Here is a 21,159-nt window from a genome sequence, read left to right as displayed (position 1 = left end):
GATTTTGATCTTACATATGAAATAGCTTAAAAGAAAAGGGTATGCATGGGACGCTTGCCCCGAATTCCCCATCCTGGATCAATGCACCATTGTTAACATACAACCCTATGGAGTCAATAAGTGGTAGTAAACAACAGTGAAACAATAATAATTATTAACAGCTTATCGCTATACAAAAATGCGATTAAGTGATTTCAGTGTTTTCTCTTCAGATTGTGCATAATCTGTCTTTCCTCCCAGTTCTGAAATTGGTAGTCTACATATTCCTGAGCCAGCTGAGGTGTCTATATAAACAATAAAATATCATTATCAGCAGATACAACTACCATAACATAATAATTATGTAGTGTTTGCATTTATAAAGTGTATCAAACGGTACGGTCGTACAGTTTAAGTAGGGATCATGGTGAATGTTTTGCGTGCCACCCAAAATTCCGCCTTTAAAAATCATCCTACAGACATTTTACGTGGCAAAATTCACCTTTACGGAATAGTACTATTCCACATAATACATAAAACAGCATTAAATACAACAAAACACTTACAGGTGGCCAGATATAAAATTTTTTAAAAATCGCCATAATTCTGATTTTAGTCTCACTGCCTCACTCACTGCCTGACCACAGTCGCAAGCCTAGAGCCCAAACAAAGCAGTGCACGGTCACCATTTTACACCACAACAACAAACTCACCGGTGGAATGTGCCTTTTGGGGTTCTGATGAGTGTACGTCCTGTGCACCTTGTCTTTCCTTTTATCTTCAGTCAGGTTGGTTGTCTTCTTCTTCAAGCATCGAAACCATACCAAGGTGTTAATTTTCCGTATCAACACTTTTCTGTAGACACCACAAAACTATTTCAGAAAGCGCTTATGCTGCTGAAAGAGTGGGGCGCTTATAATTTCAAGTGTTGCACGTGAAACATTAAGGCTGCTGAGTTGTTATTTCGACTTTTGCCAACGCCTGGACTGCAATCGACGTAGAGATTTGAGACGGACTGATACTCGACGGCTTGTTCCTCTGAACACACTGACTCAGCCACTCAGTGCCGGATGGCAAGATCAGTGAGTGATTCATGTGATTGGATAGTACTCAAGTGGAAATTGTATGTATTACTTCATCCTGTTAGTTGAGACTAAGCTCCAAACAACTGAAAGGACCTGTTCGTTCAAACCGGAAACTTCCGGCTGGGGTGAATAGAACACGTACCATCGTAGGCCATAGATCTGAGCGCCACTGCTACTATGATCAAAGGTAAGCTATGCACGCCAGCGTTGAAACCGGGTCGGGTCATCCGGGTCATCCGGGTCACATTTTCTCCGGGTCATCCGGGTCTGACCCGGTTTACAATTTATCCGGGTCTGACCCGGATTGGATCATGTGAGAAACGAAATTGTTCGTTTGACAACGTGGAAACTTATAAATGCTATCGCGTAGCTCTTTCGTGAGCCACGCCTACTTATCGCATTCCCAACATACACTCAGTCACGCCCATTTGTTAGTAAGTGCAGTATGTAGCACGAAACTGAGGGTATCTATGGTGAAGGGTAGCTATTGTCAGTAGGTGAAGACCTTTTTTTATTTTTATTCATTTTTTTTTTGGTCTTCAACCTACAGCTAGGCTGAAGTTGCAATATTTACTCAACACGAATCGAACGCTCAAAATGTAGACTCGTTCGCTCGCTCGAGACTAGCCGAAACACGTCTTGGCTTGAATTAATCCGGGTCACATCCGGGTCAAATCCGGGTCTGACCCGGATTGCTATCCGGGTCAGTGGGTCATCCGGGTCAGCAGTAGTGACCCGGTTTCAACATTGATGCACGCTACTATAGGTCGTACTGAAGGTATTTTTGGGCTTGGCTATAGCTAACCAATACTACCAAGGTGCCGTGAAAGTATTATAAGACTGGTTTTAGGGTGATATTTTTGGCCAGAAAAGCCCAAACCTGCATGATCCCTAATATACAGTACTGTCATACTGTATGATACCCATGACCAAATTAAGGATTAAATGTTCAATAGTACATCTTCAGGTGTAAGCGACTTTCCTTGTTTCACTACTTTTTATTTCTTCAATCCCTAATCGAAGTTAACATTCCTAATTCTACTTTTTTGTAACATTAATATGACTAGTGAACCCAAGCATACCACCGAAGAAAGAATAGTGCTAGGCTTATCATTGTCAGCCAAACGCACACCCCGACTATCAAATACTGAAATAAAGAAGTGGCCATTAGGCTCCATTATCAGCTATGTTCAGCCCATTACACAGCATTACAAGCAAACAACACTAGGAGAAGGATCTATGCAATCAATCCAGTCACAATGGAAAACTCAGATGTTCTGGTTACAAATGTAGGGAAGGCATCATGTGGCACTACCGCAAATCGACACCTGGTGCTGTCAGCAAAGACAAATGGGACACAAAGGAGAACACAGGCAAGTCCATGCAGCATGCATTGTTCATACTGTAGTATGCCAAAAAGCACCTATCGGGCTGAAGCGACATCGAACAGTGAAAAAAATCAAGCCTGTAGCCTTAGGTACTATTGAGTTATGTTTCATCAGTCAGTCAGTATAAAATTCTACAGAATAATTTTTTTTTGTAAAAAAAATTGTAGCAACCTATTGGAGGTATTTCAGGTTATACTGAAGGCATTTTTAGGCTTGGTTATAGCAATACTGCCAAGGAGCCATGAAGGTATTGTAAGACTGGTTTTCTGGTCAACTTCTTTTGTGAGAAGGTGCAATCCTTCAACATACAATACTACCGTACTGCATAATTTATGAACATAATACTACATAATACTATGTTATGCTTTGGATCAGTGCCCAATCTAATACAATTATGCTTGTGATAATACCATCAATATGTAGTAGACTAGCTAGAGCAGCAATGTTTTAGCTTCAAATATATTGCTTCATTCAAATTGGTTGCTATATTTGAGAATTTATATGTTTGTAAGTATCCAATGCTGTATTGCTCTTTCAAACCTGGTATTAGGGGAATACCTGCAATCACTTCATGTGTTTGGTAATAGCCATTGCACTTTTTTATAGTGTATCACAGGCACTGTACCACTGCAATTAATAGCAGCTAGTCAGTAGAGGTGACAAAGATCGCAATTGAGCATTTAACAGTGGCAATACTACAGTACAGCTCACGGGTAATGTCGCATGTACACGCACGACGCGTGTGAGGTACGTTCGAGTGACCCGCGTGGATGCAGCAAGGCTACAGGAATGCTCCACGATAGCTAACTTCACTCAAGAGCGTCACACAAGACAAGATAACAGGTCTCACCTATGGTGTTGGGAGGCGGCGCTGGCTCAGTTCTGCCAGCTGTGAGGTCTTCTGTTGCAATGGCTGTGTTGTAGCTACCAAATACTTGTTCACTTACCTACTGACTTCACCTATCACGAACTACAGTCAGTACTGTAGTTAGCAGTAGATACCGTAGACCTGGTCACCAAGTAATGCCACAGAACCCCGGTTAGTGCATTTTTTAAATTCACATTTTAGATAGTTAGTTAAAGGAATGGTCAACCGAAGTTTCAACTCTAAAAGCCAAGAAATTTCGAAGTTACAGCGCTACAAAGTGGTAACAGCAAAATACAGTGGAACCTGTTTATAATGGTCACCTTGGGACCAGATATATCTGGCCTTTATATACAGGTGGCTGTTATAGAGAAAACCTGTATAAGGTGGTCAGCAGCATTTTAGTGGCTATGGCCGTTATAAATGAGTGATTATTATTATTAAGAGGCTCGCGCCAACCGCAATGCAGAAATATTAATTTTTTTTAGTACAGAAAGGACAAGGTGAGCTTGTTATGAATGTTGGTTATAGCTATTGAATACGTTTAAGCAATGAAGCCTGATAGTTTATATAGTATTCATTGAAAGGCAGGAAGCGTGATAATTGTGCATTAATTGAAACGGTGCCGTGGTGCCAGGCAGTTGGCTTAACAAGCCACCATAAAAGGTAGCGACCGCTATGTGAAGGAGAAAGTTATGTATACAGTGATTCATAGGCAAATTCTTGGTTGGCCGTTATACGCGTTAGACAGGTGACCGCTTAATGCAGACAACAATGCATACATTTGTATGGGAAAATATTTGGGACCTCGTGTCCATGGCTGTTATGCAGAGGTGACCGCTTAATCCAGGTGACCGTAACACAGGTTCCACTGTATCGATTTGTACAGTGACAATAAACTACAGGCACTCAATAAAACAATGATAACATACGGATGCAGTCTTCTACCAAGATGCAACTTGCACCATCGAATTCTCCATAATCCATTGCTGGGTAAGTTTTGTCTTCCAGGCCTTTCCTATGACCAGGGGGGATCGGCGAAGGCAAACGAACATGAGAAAAAGCGATAGTGAACCGCTCGTCCAACACAAGGCAGACTAACGCTGATATCTTCTGTCTCCTTGAGAGTACTGACACGAGACAACGATTTTTGATTTCCTCTTGTTTTTGGAATCATGATGCTACCAAGGTTTTTGGTGTTATCACTTCCCTTCATTGTGAAACATGCGCTTTAGAATATACAATTTTTTTTTCGATTTCGTAAATATTCCACCCATTGTGTTCTGCGGGTCCAGTGTGCGTTTATTGCATTCTACTGTAAAATTAGCTAGCTAGGCTTGCATGAACATATGGGACTGGTCACAAATGTTTACGTGGTTTAAGTGTTGTTTGAAGTTACTAAACTCAGTAGCAAGCATTCTCATGTGTGCCAAGTTTCTTGCGCGGCTAGTGCATATCCACGCGATATTCCACAGGTATTGTGCAGTTCATTGCAAAAGAATGGTCCCAAGAGAAAACATAAGCATTACTTGCATGTGTATATTCGCGACGTTACTTGTGAGCTGTACTGTAGAATTGGCCTATTTCAAAGTCCTTTTGTAATAAAGACTGCCTGCTGAAGGAAGTATTAAGCTCACATTGCATTGCAGCAAGACTTCCTGACACACATGAGTGGCTGGTCCTCATGATTAGTATTGTCACTGTTCTTTACCAGCTGGGCCATCAGTAGTGTCTACTAGTGTTCATTAATAGGTCAATGCTTTTTGCAAGAAATGACTCTCTTTGTTCTCCCACTCACATTTTGTAATGGTGACTGGTTTCTTACCACAAGTCTCTTTGCTGTTATGTTCTTCTTCATTGTTATTAACAATAGCAGAGAGAATAATAGTATTTTCCCTTGTCCTCCACATGTTTACCCACACGTAAAAATGCATTGTAATGCACGTTATCCTTACATTATATGCTTACAACCCCTTGAGGCAAGTTAACACATTTTTGTGATGATAACTATTGTATTATATGTATCAACTCCTATCAACAGGGCCTTTCGCAGCAAAGCCTTGTATGCTGAAGTTTACTAAGATTATACTAAAATATTCGATATGATGTAACACTACAACACAATGTGTTATGAAAGGGCAATGCAGGCATTGGATACCATCTTGATATGGCTAAACTGCTAGCTAGGTAACACATGCAGTCACACACTCTATCCTAACCAGGTAATACTAATGTGTACTTGGACTTTCAATGCACAGATGCATACATGACATGTGATGGTTCAGCCAATAGGGGATAATATTTGACTCCTAAAGCTTTATAAATGTCTGACGCATATGCTATTGTTCCTAATGGTATAATCACAACATCCCTATGTCTTTCCTATCTCAAGATATCATCATTATTCACAAGCCAATACAGTGGAACCTTGATTATCCAAATTAATTGGAGAAAGGAATGTTCATATTATCTAATAGTGCATAAAATCGAACATCCATACATTTATATATAGAGTACTCTAATAAAGCATACACTTGCTAACAAAATACTCTAATTGAGCAGTCAATTTTGCATTTGGATAATCAGGTGTTCAGATAATAGGTGTGCAGATAATTGAGGTTCTATTTATGATGTATATCATATTACACATGTAGCCATAAGTAATAATGTAAATTCACACAATGATTTAACATAATTTTTATACTAACCACTTTCTCTCCTGATCTTGCAAACTCCACTGCTCCTTGTATTGAAGGGAACACCCACTGTGGACCAAATCTTTGGAAGAAACCAATTATCTTGAGCTTGGCACAAACTGGATCTACATTTTAAGGAATTACATCTCAGTGAAAAGGAAACAGCAGTCCTCATTATGAATTATGCACTTGTTAAATAGGACTTTAATTAGCTACAGGTAATTTTAAAGTACTTGATGTAGAGTTGTCTTAACAGCCACCGTTATACAACATCTGAAAAGATGCATGGTGGATTGAAGCCCAATTTGTAGATCTACTATTGTATGTTTTTCCCAAGTTGCAACGAGATGTAGCATTAGTGCTATATACTGGAAAAAAAACCCATTGCATTATTAAAGACTGGATCTGTAAGTTCACACATGAGAGATTGCCAGATACTACATATTAAAGTATTCATTTTGTAACTTGTCACATGCTAAGGCTGCGTATGACCACAAAGTTTCACTATAAACACACTTCCTATTTTTTATCTAGAAATTTATTCAGGGTACACTGTACATGTTTAGAAAGTTTATTCAATGATGCTGTACGACATCCGGATGGAAGGTGGGGTTGAATAAGGAAGTGGATAGGTGGGCGATTGATAATAGTACTCAGAACAGGAAGAGCAAGAGGTGAAAAAACAAGATGCGTGATTGAATGAGAAGGCTTAAAGCTTGTGAATACATGGAGTCAGAAAAATGTAACTAATTATTAAATACTTAAGTGCTAATTCCATCTGCCACACTTTCCGGTAAAACTTAGACTGCCATTCACATGTTTGACAGTCTTGTACAAAAGTAACCCTGGAAAGAAAACAAAGCCAAAAGGGAGCAAGAAAAGTATAGACACTCTCACAATGCTAGTGTATGAATGTAGCTATCAATTGGTAGTGTATTCTAAGAATCAATGCTTGCTTGCATTAAATGGAATTTGACAAACCATTCACAATTATGGGTTGACACCTATACATTCACAGAGAAAATTGCATCTATAAAATGTGAAAAAGTTCAACTCAGTTCAAAATAATATTGCAATTTATATAACAGCAGATCCATAGGATGTACAGTCTCTGGGTAACTTACATGTTGGAGCAGCTAGTAGAACTTGTATACCCAATTTATCATATTCATTAATTAGCTACAGGAAACCACATAATGAGGTACGTACGTAGCTATCCTAAACACATGACTTGTACATATGTGTGGTACACTACACACACGCTGTCACCACACACACACACGACCGACACTAATCACACACACTATACACACTTGATATAATGCCTTGGCTCCCATCTGATCTACAAAAGTGATTGGAGCACAGTCAATTATAATAGTGTGATAAGGAAGGGAATTCTTCATTGATTCTTCTACAATACTATTAGTGTCCATACTGTTAGTATTGTGGTGGTATGACCTTGTTAGTGTATTATGTTGATGATGATAAGCTTGACTAACACTTCGTAGTCGATAAGATAGAGATCCAATGTTTTCCTGTGGTTGACCTTGTCTATCAGTTCTTGTTGTGTCCTTACTAGACAGAAGTTGTAAAAATTCATGCTCTTTCTCTTTGTGTTGCTGGTGTGAACTAGTTAAGGATGATGATGACGATGATGATAATGATTCATTGTTAGTGCTGGTCTGTTCATTATTACCTTCAGTACCTCCTCCAGTTATCGTTAGACTATTAGCAAACAAAACAGTACCACATACGTAAGTTACGTGACAAAGTTTGTCACTTGCAAAATGGTAAGTGATATAGCATATCTTTATGATGCATGTAGATGGCATTGCTGCTATGGTTCATACGTTTCGTACCCATATACATATGGATTGTTCAGATCTACTGAACTGCTGAAATGTCATAATATTCAACCAGATTTTAGAAAATCAACAAGGTATATTCACAGATGTGCAGTAAATAACTTACTAACCTTTACACAGGTCAATTTTTAAGAGCTACAGTGTATTCATAAAACTGTTTAAAGTATCTATAAAAAAGGAAATAATTTCTTGTTGGGGTCATAAACACAAAAAAATATGTACTATTCCCTGTCATAAAAGAGTGCAGCTCCAGAAAGGAGCCTCGACAAATTAGTGTGAAATTTGAGAACTAGATTGTATAGTGATGTGATGATGGCATAAAAATGGTTAGTTTTCCAAATACGTGACCATATGTGAATATGGTACTAAACTGAACAGTGTATGGTACAAAGCAAATGCCACATAATGGTGAATTTTGGCAGTATAATAATCTGATTGATAGAAAAACTTTGATGAACCACCACATTTTGTCACATGTCACTACATAGATATTGCATAACAACATCTGGAAATATACTTCAGTGAAAAAAAAAACTTTGTGAACAATTTGCATATCTGCCAAAGTTTTCTAATATACGGTACATTCAATAGTATTTTTAAAAATTGTTAATTTAAAAATGAAGTAGAGATCTATGCAATAAAAGTAGTGAAACAAGAGATGAATGACGGTATTACAGCATAGCTCGGTGGGAAAGTCCCTACTTTGGCATTGAACAAAATAAGTGTTATAGCTAATGTGCCAAAGTAGGGACTTTCCCACTGAGCTATGCTGTAATACCATCATTCATCTCTTGTTTCACTACTTTTTGTTGCATAGATCCCTACTTCATTTTTAAATTAACAATTTTTAATTTGTTTAGTTTTTGTTGTAGCAGCTACATAGTAACTTGTGACTGTTGTATTAGAGTATATATCGAGTCAGCCAAGAGGTGTGCAGCTAGCTAGACCAATAAGGGGTGAGGTCATCTTGTTTACTGTTAAGTATACAGCTAGATTGGTTACGAGGTATGGTCTCCATACTCTATCGCTATTAGTTCACCTAGATCTTTAATTGATGGGCATGGTCGCGAACCTATCACGGACGGGATATCAATTGCGAACTTGCAGATATCTAACTAGTATATTTCTTATAGTAGCGCCAGGACTGAAGCGCTTCTGAAATCCAGCTCTGAAATAATTCTGTGGCATCTATATTATGCTGCTGAAAGAAAGTGTTGATACGGAAATTAATGCCTCAATGTGGTTTCGTTGGATGAAGAAGAAGACAAGCAGCCTGATTGGAGATGAAAGAAAAGACAAGGCGAAGAGGCCTACATTCATCGAAACCCCAAAAGGCACATCCCACTGGTGAGTTTGTTATTGTGGTGTAAAATGGTGGCTGTGTGCTGCTTCGTTTGGCCTCTAGCCTTGCAACTGTGGTTAGTGAGGCAGTGAGACTAAAATTCGAGTTTTGGCAATTTTTAAAAAATATATATCTGGCCACCTGTAAGTGCATGTTTTGTTGTATTTAATGTTGTTTAGTATTATATGGACTAGTACTATTCCGTAAAGGTGATTTTCGTGGTGTAAAAGGTCCCTAGGATGATTTTTAAAGGCAGAATTTTGGAAGGCATGCAGAATTTTCACCGCAATCCCTACCTACCGTACCATTTGATAACTCAAAACAAACCCACATACCCTGTAATATCAGTCATTTCCTGAGGTGGCTGTGGGGTATGCGAAGTGGAACGATTCTCTTCCTGAATAGTCTGTAATGCATAGTTAGCACCGTCATCTCTTATTATTGTTCTTGTTCCATTCTCCACAGATTCCTCCAAGTTGTAAATATGTTCCTTATACCTGATCTTAAAACAAGTATCATATATATGTACCATCAAATACCTTAAGGTGACTAAATTTAGCGATACATTAAATTTAGTGATTTTGTAAATTGGCAAAATTAGTGTATGCAAAATTTAGCGATTTTATGAATTTGCGAATTGATGTAAATACATTTTGTAGGTTTAGTGTGTACTAAATTTACTAAAATCACTAAGTTTAGTCACCTTAAGGTAGTAACTACCAACTATACCTTGTGTAAACAAGCCTCAAAACATCCAAATTCTTTTTGTTCATCAACTTTGATCACCAGTGGATCAATACCGGTACCAAGTGATAGTCGCTTACGGAATATTGATATGTTAGCATAATAGAGTGGAGCTTGAAACTGGAAAATGAACACACCCTTCACTGGATCTCCCTATAAATATGGATCAACAATGGCATTAAACTTATAGTGTCCCTCACTTTCTTTTCGCAGATTTCCTCATCTGGTTGCCACATGTCTATCACTCCTAATGAGGGTGAGTGCGGTCTGTGGGGACAACAAATATCATGATCAATACCTGTCAGTTGCACCACCAGAAGCTCAGGAGTACCAGCAGTGCTTATGAGCTACTGGTAGTGCTCACCACTCACAGTATAGTGAACATAATAATTTGTAACAAACTGAATGTTACTCCAATAAGTAGACCAATATCCAGTCCAATGAACAGAGTACACACAAACACCACCACCCAGACTAACTGTAATAACATGATATGTAATGTTAACCATATCATACCAACACTAACCATGTCAGGTTTGGAAATCACCCATGATTGTTGTGCATCCTTCACTTGTAGGTAAAGTCCCTTTAGAGCTACCACAACAATAGCAGCCAATGTTGCCTGCAAAATATGAAATAAACCGAAAGCTGCAATGAAAAACATAACATATAGTTACTCTAATAGAACATACATGTTATACACATACGGGAGAAAGAAATAATCAATTTTCCTGGCCTATCAAGAGGAGCACATCACAATGTACACAGCTAACACATCATACTCACTTCAGGTAGTGGTTCAAACAGTGTCCCCAGGAACAAGATAACAATGAAGACTATCACAGAAGACACCAAACCAACCAGCTACAAAAAAAGCATAATTGATTACTACGTTGCTAATACATGTAGCTCCAAGACCCGTGGTAGCTATTTTTTGTTTTCCATTGCCTGTATAGCTAACTGAAAATTAAAAAAAAAACAACAACAACAACATCGTATTGCCAGAATAATTTGGCATGAAAGGACAAAACAACAAAAGCAATTGTACAAATTGAAAGCAAATATGAGTGGCATAAATATACACAATGATGCATGTGATTCTGTGCCTCCTTCAGAATTTCACAAAGAAACACTATTGGAGATTGAGACACTTTAATGGACCTGCATTTTCTATGTTAATAAACTCCAAGCAAAATACAATACTTCAGGAAAAATGATGAACAAAATAGACTAAAATAAAAATAAAAATCCTGGAAAGAAAAATAGGAAGATGAAAGTAAATTAGACTGATCCTTAAAGTAAACACCTGAACTCTGTGTATACTTTTCACCTTGATTATCACTTCTGAGATGATACTTGTACCCGTATTTCTGATTTTTGAAAATTCAATGTCAATATTTGTGAAGCTTAACCTTTTGAAAATTTCCCACTATACAGTATAATATATAATTAGGATGCACAGATCCAATAGCACTATTACTGTCACTAAACTATTGTGTATATACAACATGATGTGTACCTGAGTGCATCCTCCAGTAATATCCTGTAGGATGGATCGTGATAAAGAACCTGCTGTAGCAAATCCACCAAAAAATGATCCAGCAAAATTCATTAGTCCGTACGCAAGGAATTCCTACACAGACAAAATTTATTACGTATTCCAAACACACAGCTGCATTCACATACATTGTCTATAGCCATGTAGCCATATGGTATTCAACATTTAACACAAGAAATCAGTAGCCATTACCTGGTTAGGATAGAGAGTGTAACTATGTTTCTTAGCCAACAGTTTGGCCTGTGATATGTTAATAACATAACTGACAATCATTATAGTGATGGCATCTGTTATCAACTCTGACAACAAGGAGAAGTCTGGAGGAGTGAAGGGTGGAGCTCTGTGAGGAGGATGGAGAATGCTAAACTAATACCACAAAGCTAGTGTACCTGTAATATTTACACATACAAGGTAGGACCTGGAAGGGCAAGACTGGCAGACTACACTCTTTTTCCATTGTATTAACTTTAAAAAGCTATCACAGATCTTTGATCTATACGTATACGTATACAGGATAGGCAATTCTTTTGCTAGAGAAGGTTAGAGCCTCTAGATACGGGGAGTCAAATCTTGAGACAATTATACACAAACTCATTACAGCTGACAATGTACCCAGTAGGAATATCATCTACTACTGGTAGTCTGATTGGAGCATCACTCAACTTGGCACCAAAAGATATTGCAGTAGCTATAATCACCTGAAATAGCAAACTCAACAAAACATTCACCCAACAGCACATTACCAATATGATCTGTGATGGTATTGGGAAGGGGAAACGAGGGAACTTCTTCTTAATGAACACATTAACATAAGCCATTATCAAGAGGAAGACTATACAGAGAAATGATGTCACTACTGCTCCTGCATTAGCTCCTCCATGAAACAACAAGTCCATGTAACGAACAAACTTCTACAAAAGAGGAAAAGTGACTGGCTTACTTAATTCTTCTGATTATGTGCAGTATGACATCACATTTGCTGCATATCAACCATACTGCAGTAACCATGTGTACACTGTATAACTACAATATTCCTTATCACTTATAACTATAATGTGAACAACTTAGATTACTTACTCTAGGAGTATCAAACAGTCCAGGATCAACTTTAGAATCACTGGGATCCAGGCCAAGTAGGAATCTAATTTGTGAAGTGAAGATGACAAAGGAAGCAGCACAAGTGTAGCTGCTGACAAGTGCATCAGACAGGAACAATGTGATGAAGCCCAGTTGTAGAACACTTGCCATTACCTGAAATATACAGAAATAATGCAGGACGCTACTCTAAGCATGACATACTACAAATTTATTAAGGAATGCTGGCTGTTATAAACAAACTCAATAATTCATATCAAAACTGAATCTTTTGAAGTGATTCCCATATTTAAGCACCTAAGCAAAAACAATTTTACAAGTTCATACTACTTTAATAAAAAGAATGAACAAGAGAGTTTCCAGTCAAAGTAAATACTGTTACATTCCTGGCCATGGTCCACTGAATAATACAATCTCCTATACAAGGTTGACAATGGTATAATATTTTATGTGACTCAATAAAATTTACGAAAGGGTGCAATATGGGAAAATAGTTATATATTCAATCAATCATAGCGTGTTAATGGCTAGGTTGTGCCCACCAAAGTTTCACCACAAGTGGAGCTAATCACATGGTGTGGTACTGCAACACCACCCCAATACTTTTTCTACATACTTTTAAGGATTTTTCAATCCGGTAGTAATTAGGTGGGCAGTGAAGCTGCCAGGCTCTGTTTTAGGCCAGTGGAGGCTCTCTATCCACTAGGGTTGGAACGAATGTACAAATACATCCTCCGAAGCTTCTTTTCAAAATGTTACCGAAGCTTCGAAGCTTTGTTGCAAATGTCATGTCAACTATTAATGACCACAATTGATGGTTCTTAGGGTGTACACTGTAGCACAAACTCCTACACTTTGTTATAGCTCCAGTATAACCATTGTTTAAACTACAATTACATCAAAAAATATGTAAATGGCAGCTTCCACAAGGAGTGATAATACTTGTGCAACTGGTTTAACATGTTGGTATCCATAGTAACGAAGCTTTGGTGGGGTAAAAGAACATCCGAATGTTATGAGACCGAACGAAGCTTCGAAGCTTCGAACTATTTGTCTCAACCCTACTATCCACTGAGAGCTCTCGTCACAGTTCTAGAAAGTATCCAGCCAACTGCTACTGTCTTGCCAAGTCATGCATACATGTATGCTATTCCAAAAAATCAGATCCTCAAATCATCACCGTTGGATAAACAGGGCACAAAGGCAGACCCAGCAGAACAATAACAGTGGAAACCAATAGTACAACAGCCTAGCCAACTAACTGTGGTATCGTACTGTTTAAGAAGGGATCGCCCAGAAAATTTCACGTGCCACCCAAAATTCCGCCTTTGAAAATCACCCTAGAGACATCTTACACGACGAACATCACCTTTACGGAATAGTACTAGTCCATATGATATATAATACTATAATACTAGTCCATATGATATATAATACTATAATACTAGTCCATATGATATATAATACTATAATACTAGTCCATATGATATATAATACTATAATACTAGTCCATATGATATATAATACTATAATACTAGTCCATATGATATATAATACTATAATACAGCATAAAATATATCAAAACGTGACTGGATATGAAATTTTTAAAACTCGCCAAAACTAGAATTTTAGTCTCACACTGCTTGACTGCTTGACTGCCTGCTTGACTGCCTGACTGCCTGCTTGACTGCCTGACTGACCACAGTCACAAGGCTGGAGCCTAAACAAAGCAGCACACAGCCACTATTTACACCACAATAACAAACTCATTAATGAGATGTTCCTTTTAGGGTTCCGACGAATGCAGACCCTCCTCTGCCCCTTATCTTTTATCTCCAAGCAGGCTGCTTGTCTTCTTCATCATCCAATGAAACCATATCGAGGTGTTAATTTTCCGTATCACCACTAGTATATTTAGATGCCACAGAATTATTTCAGAGCTGGATTTTTGAAGCACTTCAGTCCTGGCGCTACTATAAGTGGTATACTAGCTAGATATCTGCAACCTCGTGATTGGGATCCCATTCGCAATTTGTCCGGTGGCACCATACAAATGGGCAGGTACCGCCAAACTAGTTAGCGACAGGTTTGCAATCACACCCACCTAGGTTGACTAATCGCGATAGAGTATGGAGACGACACCTCTTTACAATCTAGCTATGTACTTAACAGAAAACAAGACTTTATTGGTGTAGCTAGCTGCACACCCCTTGTCTCACTCAAATACAACAGTCATGCATTTATGATATTCTAATAGAACAGTCACAAGTCTAGCTGAGCTACAACAAAAACTAAACAAACTAGTAGTATTTTTAAAAAATTTTCAATTAAAAAAATGTAGGGATCTATGCAATAAAAAGTAACGAAACAAACGATGAATGATGGCATTACAGCATACATACGTACAGTAGCTCGGTGGGAAAGTCCCTACTTTGGCACATTAGCCATAACAATTATTTTATTCAGTACCAAAGTAAGGAATTTCCCACCAAGTTACGCTGTAATATCATCATTCACCTCTTGTTTCACTACTTTTTATTGCATAGATCCCTACTTCATTTTTTAAATTGACAAATTTTTACAACATTATTTATTTTTGTGCAAAAAGTGTAAATCTGGTCACATATAATATAGTGGTTACATTTATAGGCAAATCTAAAGGAGAACATATTAGGAATAGAATGTGACTATGTGCCTTACAACATGTCAATACATATAGCTTCAGTGACATCAGGGGGAAATTAACCATCCCTACACAACGTCAGTACTACATGTAATGAAAAGTATAGTTACGTTGATTATCATATGATTTTGCAAATGTCTAAGTACTCTGGAACAAATGTTTGCTCATAACTGCTGTGAGTCAGAATCATGTACTAATTTGTGACCGTCTCAGCAAAAATCCAACTTGTCCACACAACATTCACTTTTTTATTTTCCCAGCACTATCTACAGTGTCCAACAGTCCAAGGAATGGATCACCAAAGTTTAGCTTTTTGTGGTCAGTAGTTTGGAATTATAGCACTAGACAGTAGGAAGACCAAGAAAGTTGATTAAGTTTAGTGATGACCTTCAATTGCTAAATTTTAAGTCACTATTATTTTATTTCACATGATAATTATTTCAGACATATTAAACTACTTGTACTAGCTCACCATTAACACTCCAACCATCATGGCGAGGGTGACAGCAATATCCACAGGATCATTATCACACACAGTGACGGTAGTATTAATAATGTCACCATCACTAGTTCCATTTGTAGCCACTATCATGTCACTACACTCACTCAGTCGTTGGACAGCTGTCCCAACCATGAGAGCCACAACAGGAAAAGTACCTATGAAATGGAATAAGTACAGTAACTACATACCATTGAAGTAACCAAGGCAACTGCCCTGAAACGAGAGAATATTATGATATGCTCTGAATGAAGATCAAATTAGATCAAGATACTTTAACAGAGCAGTCAGAGATAAAGCAGTCACACTATTCTTTAACTCTAATTGAGCAGTCACATTTGCCTTACCCATTAATCTTTTAGTACATCCTTGATATATACAATATATATGGTAGCTAGCTAAATTAAGGAAGTAGGCCCACAAGTAATGGCATTGACTTTTATGTGCCTAATTAACATGTTAATTCCTGAATGGCTACTCTTGTACTATAGTAGAACTCAGCAGATTAATTTCATAAATGATTTATATTATGAGTACTAAGAGTAATAATAGTTCGAATCCTGGGGTAGGAGGTATTTTTTCCTTTCTTTGGCCCTTTTCTGTTTCACCTTATTGTCAGCTAGGTTAAGTAATCATTTAAAGTCTCCAGTTCCTGTTAAGTTAGGTAATCCTACGTGTTGCTGTCAGACCTTCAGTGCTGGTCACTGTAAAGCACTAATAATAATAATAGCTATCTACAGACATAATTTGCAAACAAGCATAACAACACTGGCAATTATATTTAAAATTTTTGAGTACCTACTCAAAAATGCAGACACAAACAAACGTAAAGCTCTTTGAACAACATTACTGTATTGTACGTATCACTGCTGTATATATATAGCTATTACATACATTTATGTGTTAAACACTTGAAACTTAGACAAGATCATGTCTGTTATTAGAAGTATTGGTGTTAGCCTGAACTATCAAAGAGTGCGGTAGTACCGTTTAAGTAGGGATTCTTCCCAAAAGTGACGTACGTCGCCATAAATGCCATCTTTAAAAAAACATCTTACTGCACATGAAGAAAACCACCTTTATGGAATAATGTTAGTCCATCTAACATCTAAATTTTAATACTGCTTTAAAAACAAGAAAACACTTTCAGGTGGCCCGATATAGTTTAAAAAATCACCAAAACTCGATTTTTTGTCTTTCTGCCTACCTGCCTGCCTGCTTGAACACAGTCGCAAGGCTAGAGGCCAAAGCACAGAGCTTATGATAACGTCCGGACACCGGACAAAATCCGGTCAAATTGCATAGATGTCTGACCATAATGCAATTGTCCGGACACAGTGTCCCATCAAAGCATAAAGAAGGAGCCTAAGGGCTGAGCTGGCATGCTATCAACAATAACATTCACTTGGTTGCCAGGAGATAGTATACATTCTTACAACCCAAGGGAGTGACCATAAATGTACCATTGCCAACCCACTGGTGTACTTTAACCACATAACAGCTGCAGTAAGGCATGTGATGTCTTACCACTATAATGTTTATTTGCTATGCTACAGTAGACATGTTGGGCATTCATCTCATGTCCAGTCAATTTTGGCAATTGTCTGGCCGATTTTGGTTTGTCAGGACATTGTGGCAGGACAACAGAGAATTCTTATCATAAGCTCTGAAAGCACAACCACTATTTTACACCACAATAGCAAACTCACCAGTGGCATGTGTCTTTTGGGTTCCGCGGAGCCTGCACCTTGTCTTTCCTTTTATCTTTGGTCATCTTCTTCTTCTTTATGCAATGAAACCATATCAAAGCATCAATTTTCAGTATCAACGCAGCATATTTAGATGCCACAAATTTATTTTAATACGCTTGATACAGTTGTAGATACCTGTAACTTCATGATAGGTTCAAGACAACGCTCATTAATGGTCTTGGTTGATCGAGCATGGGGACCATATCTCTTAATAATCTATTCACTCGATCACAATGACCACACCCCTTATTATTGGTCTAGCTGATCTCCTAATGCTAGCACAGTAAAAATATGAAATAATGACAAAAGGCTGACTCAAGATACTTTAATACAGCAGTCACCCTAATAGAACACTCACATGTGTATAGCTGTATGCGTTAACAAAAAAAAACAACTAGTATAATAAAAATAACTAATTTAACCTTTGATCCCTTTGATCCCCACTTAATTCTATTATTTTATGATATACTATTATTGCTAATGTTAGCACATAATTTTTGCACAGCTCAATGATTGTTAACATCTATAGCACAAATTTATGTACAAAATTAGTCTATAATGGTTTTGCACAGCTGCAGTAGCTAGCAACAACTATGTAACAATATTACTTCAGTCTTACCAACAGAAATGTGTCGTGATGTTCCAAATATGGAATAAATGATGACAGGTACAAACGAAGCATATAATCCATGTACTACTGGTAACTGAGCTAGTAGAGCAAATCCAATACCTGTAGGAGTAGTAGGAGAACACTACATGTAGCAATGGCAGATGTTGTTAATATGGTTTTTCCAAATATGATGTCCATCAAATGATATTCCTAATAACAATACCTTTCAAATTAAGTAATTAGATAAGTTATAGTTGTGTCCAATGATGTGATGTCTATTTGAAACTGTATAAGATGAACACACTTATGTAGTTGAGTTAAAGTTCATTTGCCCAACTTTTTGCCCTGTTGTAAAGTAAATAAGCCTCGTTGAAGATGCTCAGAGTCACTGGAAAAGTGTGTATATGTAGCTCTCTACCTTTATTACTGTATGTAACTATTAATTTTCAACTAAGTCACATCAAGCAACACTGCGGCACTGCAAAACATTGAGATACTCTAACAGATCAGTCACTTCGTAAAATAAATTTCGCTCAGTATAAAATAGTTCTACATGCATTCTATCACGAAAACGTTTAGCAAGAAAACAAAGCAATTACAATATTTCAGACATCTGTCATTAGCTGTATTAGTTACAACTTGTGCAAGACTTACAACTCTTACAAGTACACCCTTTAGTGCTAACTACTTAGCTAGATGATAATAACAACCTCTGCAAAAAAAAAAAAAAAACAGCCTAGTTCATACAAGCATACCTTTTGGAATTTGGTAAAATAACACATGTTGCAAAACAAACAAATGTAAGTTATAATCAAGCTACTACTCAGGGAAGCAAGTCTCAAATCAATTAAACCTCTACACAATCTTATTCTCCTACTCGTGAAGAGTTCAAGTATTTCTGCTTTGTTGCTGTAGCCCCAATGATATGTGTCATGCACATTTGTTTATGATGCGGTAGATGTAAGCAAGATCGTCATCATTTCATTTAAAACTTTCTTCGTGCGTAAGTGACTACAAGGCAAAATCTATACCTTGGTTGAGTTTTCAATATTATTGATGACGAACATTGTATGTCAAAATACAACTTTATAGACCAACACAAATTAACACAAGTTACGACAGCAAGTGTATGGGCCTGTAGTTTATTTTCAGTATAGTTGCTATACAAATCAATTTCCTTGCTCTTCCTACTGTCTAGTGGTACCAAAACTACCCACCACAATAGGCTGAAACTTTGGTAACCCATTCCTTGGACACTGTAGATAGCTAATGCTGAACCAATATAAAAGAAGTTTGGAAATTGTGTGAACTAGGTGGGTTTTAGCTGACACGGTCACATGAGTTAGACAGTCACATAATGTAGTTTAATATTCATTATGATCATTTCCCACACCTACATACAGCCAAATGAATCACTTCCAGGTATCTATATTCCATTTCCTGCTTTTTAAAAACAATTTTTCACAAGAATTTTTTTTAGGGAATTACACACAGTTTGTAGGCATCACTACATAGATACCATACAAGTATATACACCAATCAAATTGCAGTCATTCTAACAGAAGGGCAGGAAATACACACATCTGATTTTTTAAAAACAAACTTTTAAAAAGCTTCTAAGCATGAATAATTGTGATAAACACTGCTGAATACCATCACTGTCTGACTGATCAATGATAAATTATACTGACATTCATCACAAATAGGTGAAGCCACTGTGTAAAATAGAATACTTAGATATCATAATAATTTCCTTCTATGTCAGTCATGATGAGCCTACTTCCTTATTAGCTAACTATATGATGGAGCATGTGACATTTAAGCTGGGGGGGTGTGTAAAGTTATTGTAGCCTCTCTGGTGTTGGTGTCAGTCATATTTAGTGTAGCAAATAATATACAATGTATCCATCATTATATTGCCCCACTCTCTCCCCTCCTCCCCCTTCCTGGGCATAGGTGGAGTTTTACCGAGGGAATTGACACAAAACTGTTTCCCCACCATGGTCTTAACGGAAGTGCCTCACTCAAAACTGTGGCAGTGATATTGAACTTCCTTCACCTTTACACAGGCGAAAGTGGATTGGTCTACTTTCATTGAATACACATGTCTCCCTACCTAGGAAATCAGATCATAACCCGGGTTTTTCGCATATCAAACAAGGCGAAAAGCCCTTCCCGAAATAACACTTTCTTCTCTTTGTTCTTTATTCGCTAACTCCTTTTGTTTCTTTCAGTACTGTTAGGGCATTTGATTCATTCTTTTGACGTAACATAAACAAAAATGCGCGGATTAAACGTGGAGCGTTCTGATTGGTTGCACCAGTTTTTGGTAATCCGGTACAACTCCACTATACTAAGCATACCAGACCCTTACTCCATGTAAAGGGGCGGGCGCCACCAGACTAATTAATAGATGCATAACTAAAACCCCCTTGTGCAGACATTGTTAAAATGCAAAATAGCACAGCTACGAGCACAGCTAATAGTATAACTACTAGCTTGCAAGTACACCCACCTTGCGGAATGTGGGTCATTCCTATAGTTACTCCAGCCACCAGATCTCCTATTAGATGTTTAGCCTTATAACTCCACAGCCATTGTATGATGGGTACACGAATGAGGAAGAAACTCTTCCAGTCTTCACAACTCGTAGGTGGCTTGATAGAACTACGTAATGGCTCAGGAGTGTAGTAGTACGCTTTGTTGAACATCAACTTAGTTTTAGAACCACGAAACATGGTAGGATCCCATTCGGGTACTTCTCCGAAGGCACCTTTCCTTTCGTCAATACGACGAGCTTGAACTTCATCGATATCGTCAGTGGAAAAGGCGCGAGGGCGAGCAGCTTCTCGCCTCCTCTGCATTTGTGTCCTTGCTGAAAATGTTTGGCAGGTCTACTCCAGTAAAAATAACAAAAACAAAAATATACAGCATGACCTCCTGCGGATCCACCGCGCCGTACAGACGCTTGTTACGTAATGCGTAATTGTGATTGTGGG

General features: G+C 37.8%; 1 protein-coding gene across 1 annotated transcript; it reads right to left on the bottom strand.

The window, feature by feature from the left end:
• Positions 1-127: 127 nt before the first annotated feature.
• Positions 128-21,115, bottom strand: LOC136252464 (prestin-like). Its single transcript, XM_066044895.1, has 18 exons — positions 20,676-21,115; positions 18,170-18,280; positions 15,773-15,957; positions 12,600-12,773; positions 12,266-12,433; positions 12,135-12,220; positions 11,715-11,862; positions 11,484-11,597; positions 10,751-10,828; positions 10,491-10,586; positions 10,336-10,442; positions 10,165-10,231; positions 9,950-10,117; positions 9,556-9,722; positions 7,327-7,738; positions 7,138-7,192; positions 6,026-6,138; positions 128-284 (listed from the first exon to the last, which is right to left on the bottom strand). Exons 1-18 carry the CDS (start codon positions 21,022-21,024, stop codon positions 195-197), a joined length of 2,688 nt encoding a protein of 895 aa, XP_065900967.1. The 5' UTR covers positions 21,025-21,115; the 3' UTR covers positions 128-194.
• Positions 21,116-21,159: the final 44 nt, after the last annotated feature.

The sequence above is a fragment of the Dysidea avara genome, chromosome 4 (assembly GCF_963678975.1).
Source record: "Dysidea avara chromosome 4, odDysAvar1.4, whole genome shotgun sequence".
NCBI lineage: Eukaryota > Metazoa > Porifera > Demospongiae > Dictyoceratida > Dysideidae > Dysidea > Dysidea avara.
The sequence above is the reverse complement of the archived record's forward strand: the minus strand, read 5'-3'. Positions and strand labels throughout refer to the sequence as shown.